Source organism: Athalia rosae, chromosome 1, assembly GCF_917208135.1.
Source record: "Athalia rosae chromosome 1, iyAthRosa1.1, whole genome shotgun sequence".
In the NCBI taxonomy this organism is placed as follows: domain Eukaryota; kingdom Metazoa; phylum Arthropoda; class Insecta; order Hymenoptera; family Athaliidae; genus Athalia; species Athalia rosae.
The window spans coordinates 9,517,562-9,537,381 of NC_064026.1; the positions used below are offsets into that span (position 1 = coordinate 9,517,562).

General features: G+C 35.4%; 2 protein-coding genes across 5 annotated transcripts in view; both read left to right on the forward strand.

Moving 5' to 3' along the window:
- The window catches only part of LOC105685064 (serine/threonine-protein kinase minibrain), a 47,513-nt gene extending 35,785 nt beyond the window's left edge, over positions 1-11,728 (forward strand). For both annotated transcript variants that reach the window (XM_012398879.3, XM_048651631.1), the window contains 6 exons: positions 1,975-2,143; positions 2,342-2,509; positions 2,632-2,918; positions 3,182-3,328; positions 3,485-3,917; positions 8,281-11,728. In XM_012398879.3, coding sequence (XP_012254302.1) covers positions 1,975-2,143; positions 2,342-2,509; positions 2,632-2,918; positions 3,182-3,328; positions 3,485-3,917; positions 8,281-8,732 — 1,656 coding nt within the window. In that variant the 3' untranslated portion in view covers positions 8,733-11,728. The remainder of the gene's footprint in view (positions 1-1,974; positions 2,144-2,341; positions 2,510-2,631; positions 2,919-3,181; positions 3,329-3,484; positions 3,918-8,280) is intronic.
- Positions 11,729-14,353: 2,625 nt separating this feature from the next.
- LOC105685085 (CLK4-associating serine/arginine rich protein) lies at positions 14,354-19,760 on the forward strand. Of its 3 annotated transcripts, none has more exons than XM_048651607.1 (14): positions 14,354-14,632; positions 14,877-14,974; positions 15,047-15,222; positions 15,380-15,595; positions 15,726-15,901; positions 16,080-16,153; positions 16,496-16,837; positions 16,914-17,282; positions 17,406-17,513; positions 17,629-17,677; positions 18,511-18,589; positions 18,675-18,780; positions 18,887-19,273; positions 19,517-19,760. In XM_048651607.1, exons 1-14 carry the CDS (start codon positions 14,501-14,503, stop codon positions 19,533-19,535), a joined length of 2,331 nt encoding a protein of 776 aa, XP_048507564.1. In that variant the 5' UTR covers positions 14,354-14,500; the 3' UTR covers positions 19,536-19,760. The 3 variants fall into 3 exon arrangements, with proteins under 3 accessions (XP_048507564.1, XP_048507570.1, XP_048507576.1); XM_048651613.1 differs by having other exon boundaries at positions 18,526-18,589; XM_048651619.1 differs by lacking the exons at positions 14,354-14,632; positions 14,877-14,974 and having other exon boundaries at positions 15,081-15,222; positions 15,300-15,595.
- Positions 19,761-19,820: the final 60 nt, after the last annotated feature.

Here is a 19,820-nt window from a genome sequence, read left to right on the forward strand (position 1 = left end):
AAAGCTCAAGGTCCGGTACGATTTGCGCCTTGAAATAACTCTCACGTACCAACCGCAATTGAGAAGAGAAAACAACCACACAGATACAGAGCATGAAAACAAAAAAAAACAGACTAAAGATGTTATGCTATGTTACGAGAGGAGGGTAAAAATCCACAAATCGATTAGCGTTTGCAGTATTCTGTGCAGTGGTCAGAAAGCCGGTTGCTAACGGTACTTATTTTATAATCTACTTTCTGAAAAACCTTTCAACGATTAGGACTTTCCGAAAGTAAGAATATAGCTGTCCAAATGAATGAATAAATCTGCACCATTCGATATTCATAAAAATAGAAAACGAAAGAAGGAATACGATTAATTGTTTTCTGTTCACATCACTTGTGTGAATTATATAGCGAAGAAAGAAGAACATGTATGAACAATTAGGAATGCGCGTCTCGATTTTTGTGTTGACTACCATTATTTTGTTGGCGATAATTTTTTCGGACAATATCTTAGCTACATGGAGTTGAAACTTTGACTTCGATACCGAGGCGATTCATTTATCTTCGACGAAAATGGGCTGGAAAAATATCGCGGCGCGCAGGATGAAACGGCCGTTGTCTAGGTCCAGGACAATGCGGAATGAAAATAACGGCAACCTGTAGGAAATCCAAGAAGAACGATCGTGGCTCGGTAAAAGATACGGAATCTATAACAGTAGTTCAACCATCAAATCATCTCTCTTGATTTCTTCAAGTAGAATCTAGACTGCGTAATGAGGTGCAAATTTATATCCCTATATTATTGCTTCAATTTTAATATATCGCACAAGGTAAAAACTATTCCTCAGTAAATTTAACAATAAGTCGATGTAATAATATCGAGTGAGGTGCCAGTATGGCCAGGACGGTAATAAATCTGTTGAAATTTTTTTCCACGATAAACCAATACGATTTTTTGCTAAATTAATATTTTTATAAAATTGCCATCGAAATCAGGACTTACACCTCGTGATTATTCCCCATCAAGGCAACATTCTTAATCAAACTCGAACTTTTATCAAGAAAAAGTCGATCAGCCACCTGAAGGATCAGTTTGAAACTTGTTTACCTGCAGATATTATACCGCTATTGAGGATTTTAGCTGAAAAAAAGGCTTTTAATTCGCGTACCTATTTTAGTCTATCTTCGCTCTAGCTTCCTGGTTCTGAGGTGATTTGTTTGATGTAACAATTTAAGAATCTCGTTAAGCATGTAAAGACGTCGTAGTGTATATAATTATTTTTGAAGCAGGTATCGTAAATTGATACCCCAATTTATTCTGCCGCGCCGCGACGCTAGAGTATTTAAGGGAGATGAGAAAAAAGTGATTGAAAAACGACCGAGAAAAACAAAAAGACGTCACATGTATCTGATTGCGGATTCATTTCAATTACCGTGTACCCACTCGTTCGCGGTAGAATGCTTAGATTTTTTTTTTACATTCTGCTGCGAAGTACTCGAAGGTAATTTTGGGTTACTTTGATCACTGCTGCTGCTTCGGGGAGGCTCAAACATGAGTGTAATGGAGAAAGCTATTCGATGGCCCAGGGTGAAGGCGGGGATCGGCTGCCGGCGTGAGTTTCACGTGGTCGCTGGGTATCGATTTTCACGACACGACCAACTACCCGTTCGGATTCTGCGCGATTTTGTCCTGCCAACCAAATCACATGGCAATGCCATTTTTGCGCAAAAATAAAAATCTACATCATGCGTAGTATATCATATACCGCAAATTTAGAGAAAAACGATGAAAACGAGAAATGAACAAATCATCCGAGTATTGCCTCTGTATGCGTTGACATCGAACTGCAGAAACGCATTTATACAAAATTTATGCAGCTTATTTTATTTATTAGTCGAGTACCGTTATGAATACGTACCAGTTGAATGATGATGATAATTTCCGATATCTATATTTCAACTCGTATTTATGGATGGTATTTTTGTTCAGGTATACTATGCCAAGAAGAAAAGAAGGGCGCAACAAATGCAGGGTGAAGATGGGTCGCATAAAAAAGAGAGAAAACTTTATAACGATGGATGGGATGATGATAATCACGATTACATCATCAAAAATGGCGAGAAGTTCCTTGATCGATATGAAATCGATTCTTTAATAGGTTTGTACTTCTTACCCTTCCGTTTTACCGTATTACATCCACTTAACGGCTTAGCATTAAGATTACCAATTATAGAGCCTGTAGGAGGCGGGGTCGTAAAACACTATGGTATACATAGATGTATTGCACATATTCCGAATTAGGTAGTATTTCCTGGTTTTTGATCTGTTTATAATGTGATTTCGTTATTAATTTCAGGAAAAGGAAGCTTTGGCCAGGTAGTCAAAGCTTTCGATCACGAGGAGCAGACCCAGGTGGCGATAAAAATTATCAAAAATAAAAAACCCTTCCTTAATCAGGCCCAAATCGAAGTCAGGTTACTGGAAATGATGAACAGAGCGGACACCGACAACAAGTATTATATAGGTGAATACAAGCCATTGAATGCGATATATGCTGTCGGTGTATCCAATAATGAGTAACATAGACAATAATATGGCACGAATCAAGTGAACTTTTTCACGCAAAAAATATTGCTTCTTTTACAGTTAAATTGAAAAGGCATTTCATGTGGCGAAATCACCTGTGTTTGGTATTTGAGCTGCTTTCCTATAATCTGTACGATTTGTTGAGAAATACGAACTTCCGAGGGGTATCGCTCAACCTAACGAGAAAGTTTGCCCAGCAACTATGCACTGCCCTCATGTTTCTGTCCACACCGGAATTGAATATCATTCACTGTGATCTGAAGCCTGAAAATATCTTGCTTTGTAATCCAAAACGGAGTGCAATCAAGATTGTAGATTTTGGAAGCTCGTGTCAACTCGGACAGAGGGTGAGTCCTCCAATCTTATAAGCGTTTTATCCTGATCTCAACAAAGTTATGTCATAATAATGACTTTTGTCATTCTAAAACTAGGTACCTTTTCCGATTGCTGCTTTCCCTTTCATCCCATGAAACATTGGCTCCTGACTCCTCGTGTAAACGTCCTTTCTCCAGAGTTTTTGCATAAAAGCAGTTACGCACATGTTTAAGTTAACGGTAGTACCACAATCACAATTCACTGACGATAATTCTCTTACCTTCCTTTGTTCCAGATATATCAGTATATTCAATCTAGGTTTTATCGCTCACCCGAGGTGTTACTTGGAATACCGTATGACCTAGCGATAGATATGTGGAGCCTTGGGTGCATCTTGGTGGAAATGCACACCGGAGAACCCCTTTTTAGTGGTGCTAATGAGGTAATAGTTGCAAAATATCATCCATCTTATATTTTCATTTCTCACTAACTAAATAAGACGATTTCTTCTGATTGTTCGTTACATTTTGTTGATTATGACACATCGTCTATACCTTGGCAATGATGATATGTTAAATGCTACCTTTGTCTGTCACAGGTTGACCAAATGAACAAAATTGTTGAGGTTCTGGGAATGCCACCTAAGCACATACTGGACCAGGCACACAAGGCACGAAAGTACTTTGACAAAATTCTGACGGACGGCTCCTATGTCCTTAAAAAATCAAAAGATGGAAAAAAATACAAGTTGCCCGGAACACGGCGATTACATGACATTCTAGGGGTAGAAAATGGGGGTCCGGGTGGTAGACGATTAGGTGAATCAGGACATTCAATCTCAGATTACCTCAAATTCAAAGATTTGATATTGAGAATGTTGGACTTCGATCCAAAAACGAGAGTAACGCCTTATTATGCGCTCCAACATAACTTTTTCAAAAGAACAGCTGATGAAGGGACCAACACAAACATAGCCGCAGCTAATAGCGCCAATACCAGTCCAGCAGTGGTTTCAATGAGCCAGGATCACGGTGAGTTGGACCTTTCACGATACGGTCGTTGAGCTGAAGAATCACAAAGTCGGGTGTTTTGCAGCAAACTGTTTTACAGTTATATTTTGCTTACCCTCAATTTGTTGAGTTTTATAGGTTTTGGTGTCACTTTTCTTATGAATTTCTTCATTGGACAAGTATACATATTGCCTTTTTTAGAGTCACTAGAATCGTTTAAAACCACTCATGGGTTTTAGTAGCATGTAGTTTTACCATTTCATGAGAAAACAATTTTTATTCGTGCTCTAAGTTGTGCTGATCATCCAGTCGTTTAATAGTCAATTCCAGTGCTGGATTAACCATTGTCAGTATTTGGCTACCTGTCCATTGAAAGCGTTAGTTAAAGAACGTTCACATTTTTTATGAATCCATTATTTGCATTGACAAATATAACTCCTAAAATCTCATGTTATAAGTATTTTATCAAGAATTCATGAAATATGGATAGTTCCATATGTGACACATGATAATTTCCATGGAATTGGATTCAGTGTACATGGAGACCTGTCTTTCATAGGAGCCTTGTTATATTGTCATTATTGTGAGCTTGGTATAGCGTAATACGAAAATTAATTTTTTAATTCTCTCGACTGTTCAGTATGTTGCGATAACACATGAAATTTGAATTGTTATCTTGTGAAGATGCTAACACGACATGAATATTATTCTGTCTCATATTTTACGGCAAATATTCAGATGCTGATTGATATAAGTTTTTTAAACGATATAATGAATTATCAGTTTCACTTGGTTAAGAAATTAAATTTGATTACAATATGAATGATTAAGTAAATACTTAAGGGTTAGGTGCCCAAATTGTACCAAATTTAAGTCACTAGACATCGAGCAACCTCTGCTTTTCAGTTTAGAGAGTTGGCGTATCCGCATTCCTTGCCATGGTGCAATTTCCAATGTACTTTGGGATGATAGATAAAAACTATGGTGGATTACGAAGTACTGCTATGCTTTGAACTTGCGTATTAAGTGTATCAGAAATTCACAACGCTTTAACGTAAGTGTAGCTAGGATATTTACCTGAGACTATGGTATATAATGAAGAATCATTTGTTCTGCTTATCACTTGCTAGAGTTGTTGCGCAATGCCAAGCTCGCGTATAATTTATGTGACTAACAATTCATCTGGAGCGGTTTATAAGAAATTTATGAAATTTCCCTCATAAAATCTGCCTCTATGTTGCTTGACTTCATTCACCGCCCATGTTCAGTGTTTGAATTTGTTACGCAAAATGAAAACATGATTATAGTTTTTAACCAAATCATCCTTTTTGAATAAATAGTAATATTGGATATCTCCGTGGCAACAATGTTTTATATTTCGTCTTATATATTTTACTATATCGGCTTCGATTGATTGATGATTGAATTTATATGCATTTCAAACACGCCAAAATTGACTCCATGTTCGACCAACTGTGGTCTAAAGTTCTAGTGCATTCACTGATCTGTACATGTTATGAGGAAACTATGATCATAATTGATCATGATCTAAATTGAAAATAATTTTCTCCAAACTTTTTTTGATCAAATAAACATTAGGCTGAATACTTGTTCCCTATTTAGTCTACAGTGCATGAATTATGATGCGACTACTAATACATCGTTGGTTTAATGGATAATCTGTACCAAGAAATTTTTATGATATGAGAAATTGATTTGTGGATTTATTTGTTGCCAAGTGCCACTGAGATGATTCAATACCGATTATTTATATAATCTTGGTTCATAACTGGTACAAAAGAAAGAGAGGAAGTTGGAACGAGAGATGTGTCTTAGTTTGTATAAAAAATGAAAAATGATGTAACTCTTTGGGGTACCAATTGTTAAATTTCATTCGCTGCCATTTTTACAAGTAATTCAATAAGTTCATTGAATACAAATGTTTGTATTTGTATAAGTACTGAGTGCCTAGATGATTTTTTTGCCATAATTAGATTCCTAACATCGCACAATCAATAAAATTAGTCGTATTCGCTGTATTTTGAGCTATCAATACAAACTAGCCAGGATATTCAATCATTTGGTAATGTAAAGATTCGACTAATAACTTGTCAATTCAACGTAAAATCACAATTAAACAGATTGTTACAACACATAACTGTAACCTATCATATTCGCATTCATAGTAATATCCTTTTGCATTGATAATTTAAGATCTGTTCCAAGAGTTCAGCACCATATTCAAAAAACTTGGCCTAAAAGATCTCGCTGAATAATTAACATTCAAACAGTTTGCGGCAGAATGTGTCTAGTATTGAAATGAAATCAAATTTGGAACATTTGCATTTTTGCCATGAAACGGTTAACATTGCATCAGCCGCCTGTAATAATTTGTGGTTACATAATATTTCTTCTTTTTTGCATAAACTAAGCATTATTGTTATTGTTGCCCATAGATATGATGGGGGGACAGTACGTGGCACGATGACTGTCGTACCCGCGGGGCGGTGACGACCTGTCCTAGGCCCCAACCTTAATCTTACTTACTAACATAAGTAAGTTCTGGCTAACAAACAATCTGACAAACCGATAGACTAACAATTTTCCCAACACCTCTATCCTTACCTCGTGTCTATTGTGCGACATATCGCTTGCTTGTGGGATTTATACCAAAGCATTAGTTGAATCAATCGACCAATACATCAAACCCTATAGCCCATAGCTTAGATTAAGGCTTTCTAGAGCATAGGCCTGATTGGTTTCTGGGAACAATGAATGCTAGCAATTCAACTTTGCTTGGGTAATATTTTAATAGAATTCGTAGTTATAACATTATGCATTCAACCACACAATAATTGCTAATAAAGGAAGGAAGTAAGTGACTGTAATTACTGATAGAGAACATAATATGTACCCCATACTCAGGCATGTACTCGAGAAAGACTTGTTTGTCATACGGTAGATTTTGCTGTTACTTTCATGAATCCAACGTATTGTTCGCTATTTTCTCACCTATTAATGAAAAAGTGATGAGATTTCAGCCCAAACATGTTACTGCCTTTGACCTTTTCTTTGTCTTTGTAACTGTAACATCCTATTAGTTATGATGAAAAATAATGTAACGGTGCTACTCATGCACGCTATACCTTGCCCTAAAAATACTGCTTCGATTTTCATTGCCGGCGACATTCGAAAATTGAAAGTTAAACGAGTTCTCTCACTTGAGAATATGATACCATGTTTCCTAGGTTGGATATATTTTGACTATTGTAGCAAATTCTATCCATAATACTTTAGTCCTGTATCATAGCAAAATCACTCCATCATTCTCTGTTTTTCTTTCATGCATGCTTTAGCTGCTTACCATGCATACTTTACTAATATTAATGTTCTCAACGTAGATATAATCTTTGACCCCATACTTCAAGGTTGACCGAACTTCGAGAAATCTTCATAAAGAGATGTTACGCTATAATTTGTCTCATTAGATTTAGAGTTCGGTTCACTTGAATTAAAACATTTATCAACTTTTGGTGTCGTATTAAAAATGTAAGTCATCTTACATTTATAATAAGCTGAAGTCTTTTTCTAATTCTATTGTTGGCTTACATCATCATGGTGACTGGCCTTGTGTCAAGGATAATGTAGAGACTCTGGTAATAATCTCTTTCTGATTAAAAATCACTAACAAGTTGAAGACTAAGACTTCAGTAATTTATCATGTCAGACTTGTTTAATTTTGGTGTATACATTTTTTTTCACACGAATTGTGTCACGGTACTTTGAGTCCTGTTATCTGTTCAATGACATGAAATATTTTTCCCGCTATTGGATAGATATACTTCATACAGGGTGGCCTTACTTCAGTTATTGATTCTCTTATGAAGTAAAAAAACATCCAAGTGTATTACACCTGAAATACTTTTGTCGTCTTATGCATGTATTTCCTTATGTAGATTCTTTGCACACCCTGTATATTGGCTACTTTCATTGGACTCTCTTAGTAATAAGCAGATTTCTCATTAAGAATCAGAAATAGTACCATAATGAAAGTTGAACCAAAGAAACTGACTTTGGAGAAGTTTAGTTCACAATATTGCACTGTTTAAACAAAACAAAAAAAAAAAAAAATTAATGGAATATCAACAGATGAACTATCATTAATGACCACTTGTAATTGATGATGCTGTACAGAACGTTGGCTATTTGATGAATGCGAATATAAGCTGGAAATAATGTTCAGTCCAAATTAGAATGATTAGCTCTAACAAAGTCATTTCTGATCTTTTGATTTTCATGGTACAAGAAAATATCTACTATCTTTTTCCAAGCCAGTTGAGACAAAAGCACATTTTTCTAACAGTTGCATTTCTCATTGTCACAGGACTGGTAACTATGTCAGGACAGAGCAGCGGCAGCAGCAGCCTAATGCAAATGCCAAGCCTCCCTGGTGGCTATCAACCAATGGAGTTTGAATATTCACCCCGTCACTCGGGTAGCCGGCGTGCCATAACTTCGCGTTATTCGTCAACAGCCACCGGGGTCCCTACCTCTGCCCCATCTTCCATTCCATCCATGGATGGGTCCTTGATCCAAAGCTCTCTCAGCTCCTACAATAGCCTGATACTTCCCGGCATACCTCATTTGCCTAGCATGATGGCTTCTCCCATGATTCAACAACAAAACTACTACAATTATGGATATCCAGCAGGCGATGCGCACGGTATGGTGAGGCAACCTTCAACAGTGGCATCTGGGAAGCAAAGGGATCCAGAAAGAGAAGACAGTCCAATGGTGGGTGTGTGCGTGCAACAAAGTCCGGTTGCCATCCATTGAATAAGGTCGCAATGACAAATGTGGCACAAGCAACACACTGCGAAATGTCGTGATTTTAAATCGACAATAGGTAATTGTGTGACGACAATTTCAGAGTCCATGAAATTGTATTAAAGTATTGCTAGACATTGATGAAAGGAAGCAAGCGTGGAAACAAATTGAAATCCATACTGGAACTAAATCAATAAATAATATTAATCATTGAACATCATTGCGAATTGCTATCAAATTCAAGCTTTGATTATTTTTTTGCGTTGATACCGTTTGAATTGGTTGGCAACGTGAATTAATCTTGGATAAAATAACAAGTCTGAAACTCATTCAAAAACAATTTGATATAATAGACAACTCTACAGATTAGAGACACATTGACGCAATCGATGATCTACAAAAAATAAATATGCAGCGTGTGTACATATGGATAAGTGAGGAAAATTATGTAAAGAAAAAAATGTTAAGACAAAAGAAGAGACATCTATAGTATGGAAGAATATCAAAGACGCGATATGGCACATTCACATGTAGGTTCAGAAAATCTACTCCAGCGATTCAACCTTATTTCCATTCTTTCTTGAAGGATTCAGAACCTTGGATGTCCATTGAGGCATTTTATGTTGTACACGTCCTGATGTGATTAATTGATTTCCTGACCATTGAACATGATGAAAATGAAAAAAAAAACTACTTTTAAAATTGCAAAGTAGACAAACTGGATAGTGGGAAAATGGAGAAAAGACATTTTCCAGTAATGAAATAAGAAAAGACACGACAGTTTTATGGAAAGGACTGACCTGGCAGTGGGTGAAGCTGACGATCAACGGAGAGATTAATAACTGTTCTAAAGCGGACAGACACGGCCTAGTGCGGATGAACCAAATTGGCCCTTTGGGTCCTGCCCGATTAAAATGAACATTCACATGGTTTGATCGGTATCTGATAGAAATAATATCGGCATCCCAACTGTGTGGCCTAGAGAGCAAGAAAAGTGATAATTATTATTACTACATAAAAATAACAATGTAATCATGTACTCCATAGAGTTTTATACACAGTGTCACGAATGTAATGGTTAGCAATTAATAATGAGAAAGAAGACAGTCGCGTTGAATGCTAGATATTTGTACAATACACTTAGGTGAACGATAAGAGAGTGCAGCTTTAGGGATTAGCATTTAAGTATAAAGCTATAAAACTGACTCTTTTATTTACTTCATTAACCGTATCGTCTAGTACGATACTTGCGCAAAAATCAGTTTGTTGTTGAAAAGGACTTTAAACGAACGAGGCTTGCGCGGCTTAACAATACATATTTATACATAAAAAAGCATTAATAAGGAAGTTAACATATACATGTAAGGTTGATGAAGAATGGTATAATCATACGAGAACTAGATACTTTATAATAAACAATACCGGCTATCACATGTGTATAACATATACATACATATATTTCCAGTGACCGTTATTGATTTTTGCCGTTTGCTCATATTACTCTGCTTATGCCACTTTTATAAACTCAAAAACCCCTTATCGGTTGTTTTGAAATCCTAGATGTTTGCCAAAATAAACATTACTGAGCCCTGTTTGAAGTTATTATTTTTCTTAGAAAAAAACTGCATTATCCGCATTATTTCTTGGGGCCATGTCCTTCCGAATTCGTGACAATTTACCATGATATATTTTTAAACTTGAAATAATACACACGACATGACTAAGACATTGTTTCTCTTTTCTCCTCTTTATGTAGCTACCACACGAAAAATATCGCTTGCAAGCAAATATTAAGTCTTACATTGCTTGTTAGAACCATCCGATGGATCAACTGTATTATCGCGGTTCTATATTTTCACGTAATCGATGTAAACAAGCTTAGAGAATTAACAAATTTTGCTTGTGTAGCGATATCTTCCATTCTTGTGCAATAGCTACCTCAAGGAGACAGATAATTTTCATGGTAATAAATTACATCGTTAAAGCACAGAAAATGCAGATATATTTCATTCTTACTATTGAGCTTCTCAATATGAAGTAGGATACTAGTTTACGAACAAATAATAATTATTTCAAAATCGGTCAGATTATATCTATGACCATGTTATAATTTAATATCAATTCATCATGCACGTTGAACACATGGAAATTGATTATTTATATACAAGGGGTATCATAGCCTGCTGGCACCTTTAAGGTATATTGTGGTGCAGATAGGAAATAAAATATCCGCATTTGTAAGGGAAAGTCGAGATTATTGAAAATGTTTAGAATTTTCGATGATAAATTCTCTCATCTTCAAGATTTCATCGAACGGCAAGAATCAGTACATTTCACAACCAAATATCTTCATAGTTTCACACAAATTTAGTTTTCCAAATCCTTCTTATGTAAACCTGCGCTTGAGAGTCACAGGGTGTGTACCTTAGTCTGAAACTACATTATAAATTTCATTCCTTAAAACCCTCGTGTAAAAAGGTACTTTTTCTTTTACTTGTTTCGCGAACTGTCCCTCAAAATTATATGTTGTTCATCAGTATAACTTTCGACAAACTTGCAAGCAGATAACTTGTAGGATTATGAGATAAACTTTCACTCCAATAATATACATATGTATAGCGCAAACCCTGTGATTCCCAAGAATACAATGATTCTCGACAATGTATCGAAGTCTTCGTTTTTTTTTAATGATTGTTGTTTTAAACGAGTTATTATTATTGGTTATCTATAGTAAAGTAATTGGTTAATTATGTAATTTTTAGTGACTGTAGTACTGACTAATTGAAGCTAGCAATGTCGGTAGTACTGGCCAACCAAAGCTAGCTGTCAATGAATAAATTATAGACAATTTCTTTCTTTTGGGAAATAATTATGTTAACTATTCGTGAATGCATTTCTTTGGAAGACCCTTTCAGCAGGAGTGGGGTGCGAGACGACGATAAATTCAAAATTCTTCAGCATGTGAAAATGATTTTCTAAATAAATATTATAACAATTTGGATGTATATTTTCTTCGTTTTTATCTATTTTGTTTTACCTTTAGAAATCAGTTGAGAGATATTTTTTTGTTTAGTTCCTAGCATCATGCACGTCGTTCGGTGACAATTATTGCTGGTGAAATATTTGCAACACAGAAATTGTCACACTTGCAGAGTATTTAAGCAAATTAGCAACACAAAAATGTATACATCTACATAGTATAAGCACTGACTGGGGCCTGTTCCAGTTGTATATGCTTAGTTTCTTGATTCTAATCTTTGGTGAACATTTTTTTTTATCGTCACCTGTACCTTGCAGAAATATTTTTTCACCAAATTTCTTGTACCTCGGTAACTATCAATTCTTTTTGTTTCTGAGGAATGTAGGTGTTACATATTATTTCTGATGAGACAACTTGCAGATGCTATTAGGCGATTCAACCAGAGCGAGAAACAGGTCTTACGGCAGTCATCGATGCTTTTAATGAAAGACGTTTCTTTAATGAACACATAAGCTCCAAGATCGTCATCGTTGAAGAAGTCCTTAATCGTAGATTTTCATCCTAAATATTATCCACTATTTTCGCGTATTAAATATTTGGTATGAGCCTAATTTGATTAATCACATCAAATGTCGTTCTATCAAAATTCATTTTGAAATTCAAGAGCTTTGGAAAACTATAGCTGCGTTTTATGGAACCTATCTTAGAACTTAATACCAACTAGAATATCGCTTGGAATCGCATGATATTTTTCAGCTAACGCTCCGAAGAGTCGCATTAACTTTCAACCTTTGTCGAATATTTTGGAACAGGTCAAACTCAGTACAAGATAACATAAGTTTCCTAACGTCAAGTGTAAAACATTGTGTTCAGAAAATATACTATTATATGACTGATATATCTGAAAAGCGGCGAGCATCTGGAAATTGAGAAATCCCTTTATAATCTCAAGCTACAATTGCTAGCCGTGGAATAGGAAAAAAATATATAAAATCAATGCAGAAAACTGACTTATATAAAAAAAAATAATAATAATAAACGCTCCAAACACAGTTCTGTAAGCTAACATGTATACATTGTCATTTATTATTATCATTATAATCATTATCATTATTATGAATATTATGATTATTATTATTATCATCATCATCATCTTTATCATTATTATTACATATTACTCTTATTATTAATATTGTTGTCGTCATTGTTATTATGATTATGGTTATTATTATTATGATTATTATCATCATCATCACTACTATTATTAATTATTAGTTCATGATCACCGTGAGTATGAATATTAAAAGTTGTTATCATTATTATTGTCATCGTCATCATCATCCTCACCATCATCATCATCATCATCATCATCATCATCATCATCATATAATATTGTAATTGCAAATATTTGAAACGGATATTACATAAGGTTAATAAACAAACGCATCTTCACCTTTGCTGTTCTGTTTTATTTGAAATATACCTAGCATAGAAATTAGACAATGGATTGGATCCACATATGTATGTATGTATACATATGGATTGAGCTTATTTCTGAACTGTAGAGTTGCAATTTTTACAAGTAAAAAGTTCAAAATTCAATGCCAATTTTTAATTTCTCAGTCAGTGGGATGCTTTATATATATATTTTTAATTATTCTGTGTTGAGAAATGCTCTCTGGTGCTTCTTTAGAATTATTTTTACAAAATCAGCTTGTTGTGGGTATGTTTGAATCTTTTTTGACGATAGTCCTAAATCGGTTCAAAATATATATAAAAAAATACCTGCCAAATTGCAGCCCTTAATTTTAATATTAACACGTGCCCCACGGCAGTCAAAGTGTTAAATGTACATAACAGGTGGAAATGTCATCTCGTTCTTTGCGATCCTGTAAGTCTTTAACATATATACTTAAAATTTGAGACTATATGATTTCTTATAGGAAATTCAACGTTCTACAAAAAAGGTCTGGTATGATTTTTCGCTAACTTTATCGGTTCAATAGATATTTGAACTCAAAGTTGAATGAAGGGGCTTCATCAATTGTGACTGACTCTGCTGGGAGAGAAGTTAAATTAGTGCAAGATTTTTCTGGGCGATCCACTAAGGATGAAAAGCAACTTCATTACGTATTACAATTAGCGAATGATCACAGAGAACAGTTTACTGATGCATGAAAATGAAAAAAATCAAATATTTAATAAATAGATTATTTTGAAAATACAATAAACAAAACAATATGTTTCTAATTACATTTTTCACAATATGTGTGGCAAATTGAGGAAGCCCCTTCATTCAACTTTGAGTTTGAATATCTATTGAACCGATAAAGTTAGCGAAAAATCATACCAGACCTTTTTTGTAGAACGTTAAATTTCCTATAAGAAATCATATAGTCTTAGATTTTAAGTATATATGTTAAAGACTTATAGGATCGCAAAGAACGAGATGACATTTCCACCTGTTATATACATTTAACACTTTGACTGCCGTGGGGCACGTGTTAATATTAAAATTAAGGGCTGCAATTTGGCAGGTATTTTTTTATATATATTTTTAACCGATTTCGGACTATCGTCAAAAAAAATTCAAACATACCCAAAATAAGACCACCCCAGTGCGTATTCATTAATTTGGTTTTCCTCTTTACCGACCGAACGAAAGGAGTGAGCTAAACCAACATGGCTGGCTCGCGAAAAAGAGGACCGAGCAGATTGTAGTTTGTTGTTCGTCTTTTGCCACTTATAGTAGCACGAAGTTAATGAAAGTAATTTCGTGCCCTGCTAGATAACAAACATGAGTTTTTCTGTAAAAAAAACTGGTGGTAGAATGTGGCACGAGGCGCGGAAACAGGAAAAGAAGATTCGCGGTATGCTGGTCGATTATCGTCGACGGGCGGAACGCCGCCGGGATTATTATGAGAAAATTGTGAGAAATGATTTTAAATACTGATTGTTACGATAAAATATTTTGTACCAATTTAAATTGATTTTGCGAAACTCTAGTGATAATTTAATTCGGACATCATCATTCTCCGACGATAATTCTATAAATTTTTCACATTCCGCCAATTATTAATTAATTTATTTTTGCATGATGGGATTAACGAACGATTAACATCATGTATTACAGTTCACACAGAATTTCTCAGCTATAGTTTTATGATATTTAGAAATCAGATCCCACACAATTCCTGCAATTACATGGGAGACCGTGCAAGATTCATTTGGATCCTGCTGTGGCTGCAGCTGGCGATAGTCCTGCAAATATGTAAGTAGAAACTACTCTCTTCTCTTGCTCCGAACAAATATGGACACAAATTTATACAAATTATGTTTCTAGGATGCCTTGGCAAGGGAACGAAGAGAATCTCATTGATCGATTTGATGTTCGAGCTCATCTCGATTGGATCCCGGAAGCTTCTGATACCATCGATGTAGACATTGCTTTGACTAGTGAAGATAGGCACATCAATTATGAACGTTATCGCATAATCGTTCAAAACGAATTTCTCGGAGGTCGGTATTCATCTTAAATTGTTAAGAGTTGAATTCTCTGGGTCAACGAATTCTATTGCTAATCTTCATTATTACAGTTCTTTAAAATGGTTGTGTCAAGATTCTCACACATTGAATGAATACCTCTAAAGACTGCTATTTGTGTCAATGCTTACAGTGACCGAAGAAAAATTTCTACATCAAATTCACATAGAGGAGCAATTTGGTTCTTCTACTAAGCCAGATGCCAACAAAGACAAGAAGAAATCGACTGCTAATGCCGCAATTGGCTATAACTATGAAACTGAAGAACCTATTACTGATCCTGGCAAACCAATTGAATCAGTAGCGGTGGATGATAAACCAGAAGATGAAGATAGTGATATTGATTTAGGTAGCTGTAATATATTTTCGAGTTGGTTTTTGCTGAAATTACCTTCATATAGATATCACACGATCAAGTGCCATACAGTCCGCTATAGCGTGGATCGATTTGATTGACACTACAATTTTCTGTCTTCCAGATATTTGCGTAGATGTATCGCAGATAGAACCTTCGCAAGCTCATGAAATGAATCAAGTGGCGCAAAAGTATGGATTGCTCGGTGCAGACTATTTCAGTTTCTTAACTCAGGATGTCGAAGAAGCAGAAACATTAAGGCAAGCTCGCAAACAGGAGGAAGAAAAAGCAATGTATTCCGTAAGTTACACCACTTGAAATAGATTGCAAGTTTCTGTGATTCTAAATATGGTTTTGAAGAATGTATTTCATTTCACAATTAGATATTGTGCATGAGTTAACCACCAGAGTATAAAATGTAGTAGCATCTGCTGAAAGTTCTACAAAGAATTCATCTAGATTTATTTGTTTCTTCTAGGGACGGAGATCAAGGAGAGAGAGACGAGCATTCCGAGAAAAGAAAATGATTGGCCGTGTTATGAGCCCACCAAGGTAACTATGGGAATCTATTTGCTTTCGTTCTTGATGTGATTAAACAAGTTTAAAACAAACAGCATCCTATGAATTCACTGCTAAAATTCAAAGAACAACTGTTGCAGTCTTATACTAGCACTAAGCAGAAGGTGCTTCAAAGTACTGATCTGGACTTTGAGCTACAAACTAACTTGCATACGCCTGAATTTTTCAATAAAAATCATACATTATTTGAAATGTCAAATGACTAGGCTTCAATCATTCGAGATATTTGTGAATAAATGAATATGCTGCAATTTATATTTGAACAATGAAACAAATATACCAATATTGTGTTGATGAAAAAAATATTCATTTTAGCTACGCAGCTAGAGAGAGTCCAGAATATAACCCCTATAGAAAGTCGTCATCAAAATCACGCTCAAGATCACCTTCACCAATTAATGCTGGACAAATTACGTACATCACAAGTTTTGGCGGTGAAGAAGAGGCACATGGTAGTTCAACTCAAATTACAACGACAAACATAAAAAAAGTCAATTATTCTCACTTGAGAAGAAGACGATCTGAGAGCCCAGTTTTCGGAGATAGAACCGTTTCTAGAAAAATTTCTAAATCTAGATCACGAAGCGCTTCCAGATCAATAACTAGAACTAAACCATACAGATCACGTGATAGAAGAAAGAGCAATTCACGATCAAGGTAAGTTGCTAGTTTGAGTGATCATTTCATCTTAGAAACAATCGTGACAAAAGCTAACAACATATTTCTATTCTAGATTAAAGAACACAGGATCCAGATCGAGAAGACAAGTAAAGTCGAGATCTAGAAGTCACTCTAGACGCAGGCTATCTGGTGCTAGATCGCAACGCTCAAGATCTAAGAGTATTTCTAGATCCAGCTCAAAATCAAGATCTCCTTCTAGTTCAAGGTCAAAATCGAGGTCACGTTCCCGGCAAAGAAGATTACGGTCATCTTCGAACAGTAGTTCCTCAATTTCTAAGTCAAGATCAGGGTCAAGGTCTCGAAACAGAAGTCGGTCCAAAGAGAGTTATCGTAGAAGACGCTATTCTCAGTCCCGATCAAGGAGTCGTTCTAACACCAGAAGGTCCAGAAGCAATGACAACAAAACACTTGCATTACCAAGGTTGGAAAAGTAAAATTAGTATATTTAACTGTTGATATTCATCTTGTCATCGATTTAAGTATCCAATAGTCAATGCTGTCTCGATGAACATGTGAACTGAGCTCAAAGTATTATATGTTGCAGATATTATGGTCGTAGAGGAAAATCCTCCAGCTTGGAATTAGAATTGTCAGATAACGAGGAAAAAAATATTCCATCAGCGCCTAAGCCTCCAATAATCAGCGCGAGCGTGTGAGCAAATTTTATTGTTCTTGTATTCCATCCACTTTCAAGTGTATAGCACAACTAAACATTAAGTGATTCATTACAACCAATTTTAGGCTTTAATGAGATGTTTTTGTTTTAGGATCAAGCCAAAAGCAGGGTTAAGTACATATTCTGGTGGCGGATACAAAGTCAGTAAGAACCATAACGCTCCCTTAGTCACTTAATGCACAAAGCAAAAGAATAAAAATAACTATTCATTTTTTTACTATTGCATAATCAAATGTTTCAAGCTTCTTGAACGTATTCCATTACGTTGCAACGTAGATAATATATTTTCACAATTTAATGGAACGATTACTTTGTTCGCTCAAAATTTTATTTGCTATAGCCATTGAGTTGAAGGTATATCAGACTCGTTAGTTTTGCATAATCAAACGCGGGCATATTAGGCAGCTTAGTAGGGAAATTTATCATCCAAATCATGTGTTTTTTTTTCTGCCGTATGTTTTTTCTCAATATTCCACTTTTTTCACACCACGGTCGAATAATCTTAGAATTAGTCATTTTCAAATTAAAATCGCATATGCTGATGTTAATAATTTATTCGATTTTTTCCATTCTAAGTGTGTTATTAGTTGCATCAGTATTCAATGTATTCGTTTTTATAGTTAGATTTTGTTTTTCGTTTCAAAACCGGGTTCCATGGCATGGTAAAAAGCAGTAACTTAATGGTAGTTCCATGTTTTAAAAATCGTCTTCAAGGTTCTATCATACAATGATAATTCACTTTCCCAAATATTTTCATTATTAACATGTTTAAATCAAATGAAAATTCGGAAGCGTATTTGCGTTAATGGGGTAAACTCCAGTCTTGGTAACGTTGATATCAACCAATCTTTGATGTTCAGCAGTTACTATCAATTCCATTGTACTTACAATTAATTCTTCTTTGAGATAGCATTTTGTCACCGCAATTCAAATAATAATTTCTTTACTCATTTTTGATTGACTATTCTTTAAGACATTAACATTGCAGTCTTCAAAGATCACACCTCAGGAGCGGCTTAAGAAAAAAATGCAGGCTCTGTTGAACAGGCAATGTAAGCAAGGAATTATAATAGAAACTTGACAAACTTCGATTTTCATTGGAAGTAAACAATAATGTTCTAATGTTGTTATTCACAGACAAGGCTGATAAAAGGGCTGAGCAGCTGAGAATCGAAAAAATGGAGCAGCAAAGACAGGATCGTGAAGATGAGATACGAGAGATGTCTTTAAAACTTCGTCGAAGGTTTATATCCTCAAACATTTATTCCTAAACCTTTGTGAAAACTTGACTTTTTTAATAGAAAATGTTCCATTCTAGCACTAATCTACAAATTTGATGGCTTTTTCAGGCAAAGAGAATTAAGGCACAAGTATGAAGGTCACACCTCCGATAGTCGTTCGTCAAACTCGCGTAGCCCAAGTCTTAATCGCAGTCCTAAACCACAAGTGATACGAAGAGAACGTAGGGACAGGGATACAAGAGATGTTGATACCGCAAGTGACAGAGACAGGGAAAAGGATAGAGATAGGGATAGGGATAGGGATAGGGATAGGGATAGGGATAGGGATAGGGACAGAGACAGGGAACGGGAAAGGGAAAGGGAAAGGGAAAGGGAAAGAGAAAGGGAAAGAGAGAGGGAAAGAGACAGACGAGACGATAGAAGTAGAAATAGACACGAATCACGCAGGAGGCACAGAGAATCCCCGAGACCATCGTCGAGTCCAAGAAGTAATCGGTAAATTATAAATTCTTACTTACATTTTTGGAAACCTTACCTGTGTGAACGACGGCATTGTTACTAGATAGTTATCTTCAAGAAAATTAACAATATGATACATGTGATCTGTGATAGGACTTGATCTAACGGACAAGTGTATCGGAAGTGTACAACTTGATGAGTGAACACTAGACATTGAGTTAAAAGCGGATGTATTTGTTGACTATCTTCCGCAAGTTGTTACCATGTTTTTTCTTTCAGGGGTCTGGTTGACTATTGATGCGTTAAAGAAACTAGAAACATTCTTCCATCTGCCCAGATGAAAATATTCATAATATTAAGTACTTCCAGTTGGTTCTATACTTCCTTTGATTAGTTGAATCAAAATTTAAATTTTATAACATGGAATTTTATAACATGCATTAGTTGATTCGTTAATGAATTAATTTGTTTCTTGTCAGTTGCATAATCATTTCTTCAATAAAGGAAGGTATGTTTACAGTAAGGATATGTTTCAAAATTCTGTATAGTGCTGGAAGATCGTGAATTATGATTTGAATGAAAT

Bases quoted from the DNA above. Each gene is read 5' to 3' on its own strand.
- LOC105685085 (XM_048651607.1), top strand. From the start codon at position 14,501: ATGAGTTTTTCTGTAAAAAAAACTGGTGGTAGAATGTGGCACGAGGCG. The intron at 15,223-15,379 runs GTCGGTATTCAT...CAATGCTTACAG, and splicing joins TCAAAACGAATTTCTCGGAG to TGACCGAAGAAAAATTTCTA. The intron at 15,596-15,725 runs GTAGCTGTAATA...TCTGTCTTCCAG, and splicing joins AGATAGTGATATTGATTTAG to ATATTTGCGTAGATGTATCG.